This window comes from Danio rerio, chromosome 20 (genome assembly GCF_049306965.1).
Source record: "Danio rerio strain Tuebingen ecotype United States chromosome 20, GRCz12tu, whole genome shotgun sequence".
In the NCBI taxonomy this organism is placed as follows: domain Eukaryota; kingdom Metazoa; phylum Chordata; class Actinopteri; order Cypriniformes; family Danionidae; genus Danio; species Danio rerio.
In genome coordinates, this window is record NC_133195.1 from 31,659,025 (window position 1) to 31,671,402 (window position 12,378).

Sequence of the window (12,378 nt, forward strand, 5' to 3'; positions counted from 1 at the left end):
TGTGGAATTATGACAATAGCAATGTACCATATCTCTGTCTTAAGAATAACAAAATAATATATTTACTTGTTGTCATCAGCTAAAAAAAACAATTTTTCAAGAATGAGTTAAATGAGTTAATTTTGATTGCTTTTCAAATTAGTAATTAGTAATTTTCTCCCATAGTATTGAATAGTATCAAGCTTCTACATTTTAATTTTCTGTTTTAAAGAAAGAAACTCCTGAATCACGTCAAACGCCAATTTTATGACACATTTATAACACTATATATGCATAAATAAGTCTATAAACTACATTATGTAATTCGCATTGGATGAAATGCCAACAGTACTTCAAGCACCATCTATTCTTCCACCCAGAAAGGTCTACAAACAAAAAGCGATGAACCACAAATTCACCTGACCTCCACATACAAAAACTAGTCCTATCTGAATAAGGTAAAAGAATGACTAAAAAACGCACACACAAAAGTGATGTGGTCAAACACACACACACCTCAGTATTTAATTTGCAACACAACAACTGCCAGTCAACATGGACATCTGTCTTAGTTCTAAGACAAAATCTGCTATGTAGAGGAAAATAAAGAGCTATGTTAAGGAAGGAGACACTAGATGAGACGGGGCAACAGACGTCCACACACTCCCAGTGAAAAGAGAGAGCATGTGTGTGTGTGTGTGTGTGTGTGTGTGTGTGTGTGCGCCCATCCCCCACCAACACCTCCAGATGCTCCAGTGAAAACAAAGAAATGATGCTTATTTTATTCCATACGGTAGCTTAAGTCCAACTGTTACTACTTCTGATATCAGAGCAATGAAAGTGAAGCAAAAAAAGGACCAAACCCTTTTTCTTTTCTTCTTTGATGTCAAAAAATAATTAAATTGACTCCAAGAAACAAAACCAACCCACTGTAAACCATTCTGTGACTGATCAATTATGCAGAAAACAATTTCATTATAATACATTGAAAAAGCAATGCCTGCCACTACCTTTCCCAAAAGCCACTTTACATATTGCAAAATCTAAAAACAGAACGTCCATCTGTGTATGGTGCATTTTTTGAAATCTTAAAAAAAAAATCAGAGCTCAAAGAGTGTGGTAGTGGACGGTCGAGGTGCTTTTCTGAATAATCTTACCTGAAGCTTGGCCTGTGGGGAGCATGGCGAGGAGGAGGAGCAGGGATGTGGAGGCCACCCCGTGAGCGAGCGAGGCTCTCGTCTCACACGCTACCATTCCATTGCACATCTTTCAGTCCTGCTTGTGCAGCAAGAGTCCTGAACCTGGCGGCACAAACACACACTTATTACTACTGGGAGCGTAATGCTTAGTTCATTAAATGTAATACAGAAGCGGCAGCAACAGCACAAAAAAAAAAAAACTGTGAGTCATTCTCCACCATGAATCTGTGCTAGCAGAATTTCAATGAATTGAAAAAAAAAAAAAAAGTAAGCACATTTTCATAGAAAGATTCGTACTGCCATAGATATGTTTCATCTTGTAAGAAATTGTATACGTTTAGGGCTGTACGATATTGGAATAATCTAGCATTGCGATATAGGTTTTGTGATAAATATTGCAATATGACTACAATTTCACCAGATGACTTAATATCTCAATTTGGAAAGAATGTATATTAGACAATTGGGTTGATTCTACGAAGAGAGTGCATCTCCATAAATTTTACTGAACAATCAATAGACCATTTCAATGTGGTCATGTCATTGGCCGATGAACAGTTGTTATCAAACTATTTCATAACTGTTACAAGAGGGAATTCAATCATAACTTAATGTTAAAACCGCTGCTATAACATCATTGATCATTATGAGGCTCTTTTTGGATTCTTGGAAGCTATAGAAATTAAAAAAGTAAAACAGGAAACAAGGACCATTGTTTTTGTTTACATCCCTCAAATGGCCCATTTCCACTGAGTGGTATGTTTGGGTATGCTTATATGGCCGTTTCTATCTGAAAAGGAACTTAAAAGCAAACAATAACGTACAACTTTTTGGGTACCCTTTCGGAAGGGTACCCTAGCACAACAAAATGGTACCAAAAGGCGGAACAATACTGAACGCTACAGAGATACTTTACTCGTGCATAAGCCAGGAGAATGAAAACAAAGTAAGCAACATTTTTTTAACACACAGCCTAGACATTAAACCGTAACAATATATACATATAATAATGACCCATGGTCGACCCGAGATTTAACATATCTTGTCATCGTCTTCCCTGTGCCCCGTAGTTTCTTACAAGGCCGTCTAAAGCACAAGTGGTTTTGCTTTCTTATGTGCGCTCACCGAGCATCTACATTTGAAACAACGAACTTCTTAATCTGATGATAATAATGTGTGTGTGATTATTAAAGTGCTTTTGACATACAATCCTTTGAGTAATAAAAGCAAAAAAAAAAAAGAAAAAGCTGAAAAAACAAAGTATTAAATGATTTTTTTCAGCAACCTAAAAGATGAACAAACTGCCATGTTTAACTACTATTATTAATATATAATTAATTATTATTCTTTTGGACTGTTATGAACTCGGAATGAAGGAATTACTTTCTAATAAGAGGTTACGTGTGCTGGTGAAGATTAAAGATACAGATGAGAGGTTTGCTCTGACTATGGCTATATTTTGTGCTGTTTTTGAACCCGAATAAGAACTAAATGTATGCGGTGTGTAGTTTTTCTGTAATTGGTAATATCGGAAACTGTAAGGGTCTGTATGTGTTCATATATGTTGCAATTATATATTTATTTTATATTAACTGTAGACGTTACAGTAGGCTATTTCACACTGTCATTGATCTGCAGTTATAAACAAATCATGTTCATAGAAAGGTTAGTAATGAACATTAATACACAATGTATGTATCATACAATATGTAAATGACCCGTACACCTTTAGATATTTCCTTGAGCAAGAATGATGTCGACTGAAACTGTCCGTCGTACACCATGCAACACCATTGGTACCCTTTTGGCAGTGGAAACGCAAGCCTGAAAAAGGTGACCCGTACCGTACCGCATTGTACCACTCAGTAGAAATAGCCCAAAAATGGTCTATAAATTTCTCCTACACATTTCCGTTGTGGTCTGTCACAAGTGGTACAATTTCTTATGCCTGAATGCTTTTAAAATCATTATACAATTCCAGGCATTAACACATGCAAGTGACCAATTATAATACAAACTTAACATTGCATGTATCTTGCGATGTGTCTAGTACGAATTATCACATTGAAATATCAATGCGGAAACAATATATTGTGCAACCCTAGTTTCAAAGCCACGTAACTTAGGCATATTTTACATTACCAATGGTCGAATTATCATTCCTACAACATGAATTAATCCAGGTAATCAGCTAAACATTATTTACACACCAAAGCCTCACTCTGGCCAATTTCCTAATGTTTCAGTCTTTTTAATTAAACGTTACAACTCTGTTTCTTTTAAAACTTCCAATTGCATTTAATAGCAGGGCTTGAAATTAACTTTTTTACTTGGTAGCACTGGTGCTCCCAACTTCAAATATTTAGGAGCACCAAAAAAATTTTAGGAGCACCAGAAAAAATTTAGGAGCACCCACCAAAAATGAATGTGCACAGCTGCAAATTTTTTTTAAGGGATTTATTGTATTTTAAAACAACATTAATAGGACTGACAAAAACCAGAAACAACTATCTAACTAATGCTGCGAAGACATTGATATTTGTGTGCAATAATTCCAAAATGAATGTCTAATAATTAGGCCATAGAATATTAATGATGATAAAAAATGACAATAATAGTAACAATAAATTCCATTTCTCATTATGATACTGCCTTGAATGTGCATGAATGTATGTTATCTGCTATAAAAAGTCTGTTACTTTATGAAAAATAATTGTATAGTTTGCATCAAACAAAAATGAAGCATTGCAGTAAGAAATATTGATTTTGTACTGCTGTTTTTATATGCATGTCAATTTAATAAATAATATTTCTGCTACAAAACAAACAAAAGTTTATAATAGATCATTAAATTCAATGATGAAAGTAAGTAAAGTCTCACTTCTAGCACTCTTTAAAAGTTTTGGTTTCAGTTTGTGTCAATTTAAAGGTTCAGTCTGAGATGATCTTAATTTTTCTGTGTTAGTGGAAAAGCAGGCGAGTCAGACGACCCAATTTATGAGCAGGCAGAGCAGGTTTCTTGCGCTAACCATCGGCGCAATACCGGTCTTTGCTATGAGCCGCAGTTTCAGTGTAAACTTAGTAAAGGCGAGCTCCTTTGGCGATGATATGTACAGTATTAGATTTGACTTTTAGCGGACATTTGCGCTGAACGCAGTGAACGCAACACATGGAGATTTGGGCGCCTTCTCCAAGAAGCGCGTACTCGATTGATCTCAGCTGGCGGATCATTATTCACCACGTGACGTGTCATGATCGCTTTCATCTGCGCCTCAACTTTAGGTGGGGTTTGCAAACCTGTGTGCTTTAAGTTTTTACTCTTCAGCCGTTTGCATTGCCTGTGGTCATAAAAGCTCCTTCCCTGTCATCTGACAGCGGAATACCTTGAGTGATTGACAGCTAATATGAACCAATATAGCGGCAGAGAAGAGCGATTCAGCACGTTTTAACAAAAAATCAAAACAGGTCGCACTACAACCATTATCTGCAGTTGCACTAATGCGCCCAAATATATTATGAGGTCGCATAGATTAATTTTCGGGCGCATATGCGACCAAAATGGTCGCAATTTCGAGCCCTGAATAGTATAATTACACTTCTTTGTCAAAAGCATTTTAATAAGCCAAACCATCCAAATTGAAACATTTTAAATAGTTAATGAAAAATACTGCTTTTCAAAGTACAATTTTATAATTGAGCATAATCCAGGTAATCCTAACATTTCCAGTTAACTAGTAAACAGCATTTCACCAATGCCAGGTTTTTACATGCATTTGTACAATTTAGTACTGTTTTCTGCTTCATAAACTCCCTGATTTCTTTAAATCCCCTCAAAAATGTCATCTCACAATAATCACACATCACTAATAATAATCTTTAATATGTGAAAACCATTTTAACAATCCAAACTTTGCTATATGTTTTCAATTTAAGGCAACTGGAACGAATACTTTGTTTCAAAACATGATTACTCTTGTAACTAACCCATGGATGATGAGAAACAGCATTGCTTGTGTCACAATGCATTTTTCAGCTTATAATTATAATCAACAAGATATAAAACAGATGCTGCAGGCAACCAATGTAACGTAAGGTGGTGTTTACATTATATATGAAGCCTATTAGCAAATGCGACAAAATGGAGTGTGTTAGAATTATATTACATTGCACTTGGGGAAAAACAAGAGCAAGACTATTACACAAATGAGAGCAGGTGCATCAGTGCTGCTAACTAAGCAGGAGCCATTTGTCAGCATTCCTCCAAAAGAAGATATACACGTGTATGCAGAAGGCAAATTGAGTTCAGAAACATGGGTTGCACAAGTCCCAGAAACAGGATGCTGAGGGTGCAACTACTGCTCTCATATGAGGCCAATCTGCCACCATCGCCACACCTTTCCTCTCCTCACTCCGGAGTATCACTAGGGTGCCCAAGGAGCCCAAGGAGTGTGACGCACATCACACTGGCAAAGAAGAGCTTGCCTGCTGCCTCATGCACCAAACAGACTGGCGCACAAGAACATTCTGCAACAAACTGCTTAATGCCAAAAGGATCCCAGAGTGGGAAAGCAGAAAATCTGCCTGGATTCGGTTGAAAGTGACTAAGGTGTTGTACAGATGGCGTCCCGAGTAAGCGAATCTGACTGACGTGCCGCACACATATCAAACAACACCTGCTTGAAAATGCTTTAAAGTAAAAAAGATAAATGACCAAGAACCAAGCTTATATAAAATTCTGCAATTAATATTTTGTCATTTGCTCACTCTAATGTCAAACTTAAAACTTTAGTTCATTTTCAAAATGTAGACAGCTTCACTGAAAGTTGCACAAAAAGTTTATAAAAGACATCATAAAATAAATAATTTTAAATAGTTAGATAAATATTTTAAATAAATAGTTTAAAGTCTGCTGGCTTACTTATATCAATTAACACTGCTCAATCCACATATTGACCTTATTTTTCAATGTGGAAGTGCGCCCGCTTTCGCAATTGTTTTAGAACTTCCTAGTCATTTCCTAGTCAATATTAAACTGCATAAAACGATCAAACTACATGGTCTACAAACAAATGTTTCCATGACTGTACACACAAAGTAGAACAATATAATGTCAGTTTGCAACATCAAGCAGCATAAGAAACTGTTTTTAACGTCTAAAAACTAATGGAAGTGAATGAGACAGGAAGTCTCGAACCAAGATTCACATGGTACGCAAAGGATAAGGTGATTCGAGAGTTGAGCAAAGCTCCACGTCATAGGTCTCAAACTCAATTCCTGGAAGGCCGCAACTCTGCACAGTTTTGTTCCAACCCTAATCAAACACAGCTGATCCAACTAATCAAGGTGATCCAACTTATACCACAGTCATACTAGTTTGAGCATGCGAAATTCTGTTGTACGGCACTGTGAAAAGGCATGGGATTAAACAAGATGATTAGATTTTTTAAAAAGCGTACGACTGGCCCATATTTTAAATTTCTGTCCAGAAGTCATGGTTTGATCTTCAATTGGTCTCATGCAGTTACGTGATGCGATTTTGCACGTTAGAGTTCACCAAGCTAGAACTTTGCAACACAGCAAACTGCGAAACTTGTCACACGAACTTGCATTTCCAGTCTGACGGATTCTTGTGCGTATGAATGAAAGTCTCATTCATTCATTTTCTTTTCGGCTTAGACTCTTTATTAATCAGCAGTGACCACAGCGAAATGAACCGCCAACTTATCCAGCATCTGTTTTACGCAGTGGATGCTCTTCCAGCCACAACCCATCACTGGGAAACTTTAGCTTACCAAATTCACCTACAGCGCATGTCTTTGGACTATGGGGGGAAACCAGAGCACCCAGAGGAAACATGCAAACTCCACACAGAAATACCAACTGACCCACCCGGGGCTTGAACCAGCAACTTTCTTGCTGTGAGGCGATCGTGCTACCCACTGCGCCACCGTGATGCCTGAATGGAAGTCTATGGGGTGAAATGTCTAGTGGCTCTCCATGCATTGAGTTCAAGATCTATGCTCTATGCGTTTCTTTGACACATGCAAACAAACATTATTGATCCAAGATTTATCTTGCTGGGTATAAAAAACACAATGCAACACAATAGATTTATTTTGCAGATTTAACTTCTGAAGCACCAAAGCTATAGTGGAATCTATTATAATGAAGGGACAGAACATCTCAGCATTTATTAAAAAATAACTTAATTTGCTTTGACAACATGAGGGTGGATAATTAATAGAATTTTCGTTTTTTAATTAATTTGGCTTTTATGAGATTTAATTTGTATTGAAAAGTAGTAATTTACCACAGTTTTTTGAGAATAATACTAAATCCCACTAAGTAGAAAGAAAACAACAACAACAACAACAACAACAACAACAACAACAAAACTAGGTAAGAGGCCAAAAGAAATGTGGCACCACAGCTCCTGCTTTATATCAGAACTGCTTTCAGGTTGAAATGTAAAAGGTCTAAAAAAGGAATATGCAAATGAAAAGTCTTTCCAGCTGCCAGGAGTTTAGGAAGGGACAGGACAGAGAAAAGGAGAAAGACGCAAATACATAGCTGAGAACAGTGTGGCAAGGAGAGTCCAGGCTGACTGACTGTAAAGAAAGACCCTTTTGTTGTGCGTATTATGTCTCACACGGTTTCTTTATCTACACCTTTTAACACAAAAAAAACAACGAGAAAAAGGGATTCAGTCCACATATAGGAAACCAAGCAAAGGTTTATGAGTGGAAGCTTTCCACCAGAGCAACAATTACATTTGTCCATATGATATCATACTGAAACAACCTCCTGATCAAGTTTCAACAGGAAATTTCAGAACACGCAGATTTCAAGCAAACTCATGTAACTTAAAGATATATGCTACTGAGAAAAGCAGGAAAGTTGTAGAGTTTGATTACAGGAAGTAGAAAAACATGGTAACAGTGTTTGCTGTCTTCGACAAAGAGACACCAGCAAATTATAAAGCAATTACTTGAAGGCAGATGACACTAATCTTGTTTTCAAGACGAGGAATGGCACTGGCGTTATCGCCTCACCGCAGAAACGAGCACATTTTTATTTATAAAAGCAAACACAAAACAGGACAGGTATTATGAGAAAACTGGAGAGAGCTGGAGGACATGGTAATGTAGTTATTCTATGTAAGACAGAAATAAGCCCTAGTATGTCCGGGCTTAAAAGTCACACGCGCCGACACGTGCAACTGTTCCGAGAGCAGAATGACTACAACAAAGAGAGCAGAGTGTGTCCTGCCCTCAAAATATTGTTAAAACAGAACTATATTTAACCATAAATACAAACCAAATTCTGAACCATTAACTATTACGATTAAGTCTCTTACAGTAACGGTAATAACTTTGAGGTTGTTTGTAACTTTTAGACCACAAGTTTTTAAAGTCCTCTTGCAATGTTTACAGCACAGCGTTTAGAGCATGTGCGCGTGCGTAAGTTATATATACGTGTATATGTTTAGATGTCGTTCTTGCAACGGGGAGACAAATCAGGATGTATATTACAAGTACATTTAACTAAACACACTGGCTTTTTCTGACGTAACAGGGTAAACTCAAGTATAAAAGGCTACAACGATGTTCGTGGTCTGTTGCTGACAACAATGATACTGTAACGTATTGACAACGAAAATACTTGCCAATAAATATAAAACGGAAACTAACAAATAGTACACACAAAATCGACATTAAGCATTGTACTGGAGAAAAATGGCAGCCTATTGGTAATAGGAAACGAACAACAGGCTTTGTCCGCATCGCTGGACTGGCGACTTTTTTAATCGCGTTATGACACACTAATTAACAACCACATTTCCTCTTGAAACTCGCTAGATAATGAGGTAAAGATAAAGCGATTACATATTCAACAATCAGTCGTTTGATCAATGGTTAAAAACCTTTTACTGCTATTGTAATAGTGTTTGATTGGATTAGGGCTCACCAGCGAGCTAACGTTTATTGTCATTCATGTGAATACTAAAGTCCGTAACAATCTATAACTCTTTCTATATTTAAGTAAGTGCTTAAACTAAATCAGTTTGTTATCATATTTTTCAGCTTTTCCATTTTAACCAGTAATAAACACTCGGTGTGGCTAACCGTGTTAGCTCAGCTAACGTTAACTAACCTTCACAGCGGAAAAAAGCGAGCTCTTACCAGTGAATGCCCTCCTCTTTAAAATCAGTATCGGGTCACCATGGAGCTGCGTCGACTAGAAATCCCAGGGTCACTGTAAACGCGGTGACTGTTGTAAAGTAAAATATTCACAGATTCTGACGGCCCTTTCTGTTCTGATCATCCGTCTCGGAGAAGGTTGAGAGCAGCGGGGCCAGATCGAGCACCTCCCTCTCAACAGCAGGAAAGAGCTGCGAGCTCCACCAGCGGCCTCGCTCTCATACCGTCCCCATGACGACCACAGCGGACTGTACGCGAGAGGGGCGGGGCTTCTAGAGGTCTGCTGGTTCATGAGAAATCAGCTGTAGCTTGGACGACGGGGATCCAACACATATGGATCTTATTTAGACTAACATTATGCACAGATTGCTACTTAGTAATGTTGTTTGTCCACCAACACGGAGATGTATTTGTTTTAAAAAAAAAACATTTTTGCTGTACTTTTTTCAACCCTTTTTAAAGTTAACAATGAATTATTTTTCATTCAGTTCTCATTAATTTGTTCATACATTTCATTTTCTTTTCAGCTTAGTCCCTGTAGTAATCTGGGGTTGCCACAGCGGACTGAACCACCAACTTATCCAGCATATGTTTGACACAGCGCAACCAGCCGCAACCCATCTCTGGGAAACATCCATACACACATTCATACCCTACAGTCGATTTTAGCATACCGATTTCACTTGTAGCACGTCTTTGGACTTATGGGGGAAACCGGAGCACCTGGAGGAAATGAAAACAAGCACACAGAAATGACAACTGACCCACGCAGCCAAGGCTCGAACCAGCGACCTTCTTGCTTAAAGGAGAATTTGCTACCCATTGCGCCAACGCGTCACCGTTTAATTTGTTTATTGTATTTAATGTTTTTTTTTTTTTGAGAGCAGATTAACTTTACAAAATCTCAGAAAGTTTAAATGCAAAACAATAAATTGAGTACAATGCAAATGATTAAAATGATAAATAAATACTATCCCACTACTGGATTGCAGTTGGAAGGGCATGCACTGTGTAAAACATATGCTGGATAAGTTGGCAGTTCGTTTCACTGTGGTGCCCCCCCTGATGAATAAGGGACTAAGTCACAGGAAAATTAATGAATGAATAAATAAATAAATAAATACATATACACAGTCCACAACACCCACACCTATACCCTAAAGATACCCATTCCCTAATATTCAATAATGTAATTGGTATTGGAATTAAGAAGAATTGATACCTATTTAACATACTAACTACCCTATATGCCTTCTTCATAAGGGCATCAGCTTATACTCATTATAAGGCTTGAATCACCAATAATTTTAAGGCTCTGCTTCTCTACCGACCTTTTATAAATATTCTGAAGCATATATAGTAAGACCACACCAATTAAGCTCTCCCAATCACATTGTGAAGTCGTATTTAACAAATAAAATACCAAGTCATATTGTCTAAAGCATAACATATGGATCAAATAGGACATTCTACCAGAAACCTACGTTTACACTTATAAAAAATGTGACAGAGCCTGTCCTTTAAGCTTGTCCTTCTCAAAAAATCCTACAAAACAAGCATAAGATCATTCAGTTCAATGTCGAACACATCCTTGATCAATGTCAGCTTCTCTGTCAAATGATGTAAGTTTCTTTCAGTCATAATCTTAAAGGTGTATTGCATGCATTTTATGTTAAATTTAATACAAGTGTGGCAGGATTAACAGAAACATAAGGGACAATTGTAAAATAGTATTTATTTGTAAAATTTATTCAGAATTTCATGTTTTTAATCAATTGATGTGCATAATAACAACTTGCTGTTGCTGAAGTTTTTTCCTAAACGACTGTAGGTTCAATTGGGCTGAGGACAAAGACAATGACAGGGTTTGTATATATGAAAAGTGTTTTAATAATGAGAAAAATCTGAGAACTAAATGATAACCTTTACAGAAAAATTCACAGATTTCAGTCAGTTTTAGATTTTTTTGGGAGATAACATACATTTTTTAAGTGTATTTATGTTTTTATTTCAAGGACAGATCATGTAAGTTTCTGATAGAATGTCCCAAAAATCATATTTGTAAAACAGTAATGAGATTCTTTTATCCACTACCATAAGCCATCGCATGAAAGGCAAGCACTGACTAGCATGTACACAAAAATACTTCATTTCATGTAGATGTAAACGAGAATCCTTAACAGCATGTAAAATGTCATGTTTAACTTCCTCATAATAAATGAACAATGGACTATGATCCCCACAGACCTTGGGTGAAAGATTAATTTGTTAGTTTATCATTTGGTCTTGTCGAGGCAGTGGCGCAGTAGGTAGGGCTGCTGCCTCACACAGGAAGGTCGCTGGTTCAAACCTCGGCTCAGTTGGCGTTTCTGTGTGGAGTTTGCATGTTCTCCCTGCCTTTTCATGGGTTTCCTCCGGGTGCTCCGGTTTCCCCCACAGTCCAAAGACATGCGGTACAGGTGAATTGGGTTGGCTAAATTGTCCATAGCTGTGGCGACCCCAGATTAATAAAGGGACTATGCCGACAAGAGAATGAATGAATCATTTGGTCTTCAAAAATTATAGAAACAAAGACTTCAAAACATTTTTTTCTTTTACATTTAGAATGTAATGTTATCAGTAGTCTGCAGAATTAATGTTTTACTCAAACAAACAGCTGTGAAAAGTCTCTCTATTTGGCGGTTCATTCCGCTGTGGTGACCCCTGATAAATAAGCACTAAGCTGAAGGAACATGAATGAATGAATGACTGATTTCCAATTACAACACATTTTCATTTAATTATTAATTTACCTTCAGCTTAGTCCCTTTATTCATCAGGGGTCGCCACAGCCTATTCCAGGATGTGTTTCACTCAACGGATGCCCTTTCAGCCACAACCCAGTACTGAGAAACAACAACTTTTAAAATGTACTATTTTGACCTATTGACATTTTCAGGAACAACATTTTTTTAATTACTATTTAATTGGGAAGAAATGTTATCAGAACTTATACAATA

At 37.2% G+C, this 12,378-nt stretch overlaps 1 protein-coding gene across 4 annotated transcripts in view; it reads right to left on the bottom strand.

The window, feature by feature from the left end:
• susd6 (sushi domain containing 6) overlaps positions 1-9,601 on the bottom strand; it is a 45,952-nt gene extending 36,351 nt beyond the window's left edge. For 3 of the 4 annotated variants that reach the window (XM_068215389.1, XM_005160642.4, XM_005160641.5), the window contains exons 1-2: positions 9,362-9,601; positions 1,137-1,280 (exon numbers count right to left, since the gene is read on the bottom strand). In XM_068215389.1, coding sequence (XP_068071490.1) covers positions 1,137-1,245 — 109 coding nt within the window. In that variant the 5' untranslated portion in view covers positions 1,246-1,280; positions 9,362-9,601. The remainder of the gene's footprint in view (positions 1-1,136; positions 1,281-9,361) is intronic. The other variant, NM_001044755.1, reaches the window with a different exon arrangement.
• Between the last annotated feature and the right edge of the window lie 2,777 nt (positions 9,602-12,378).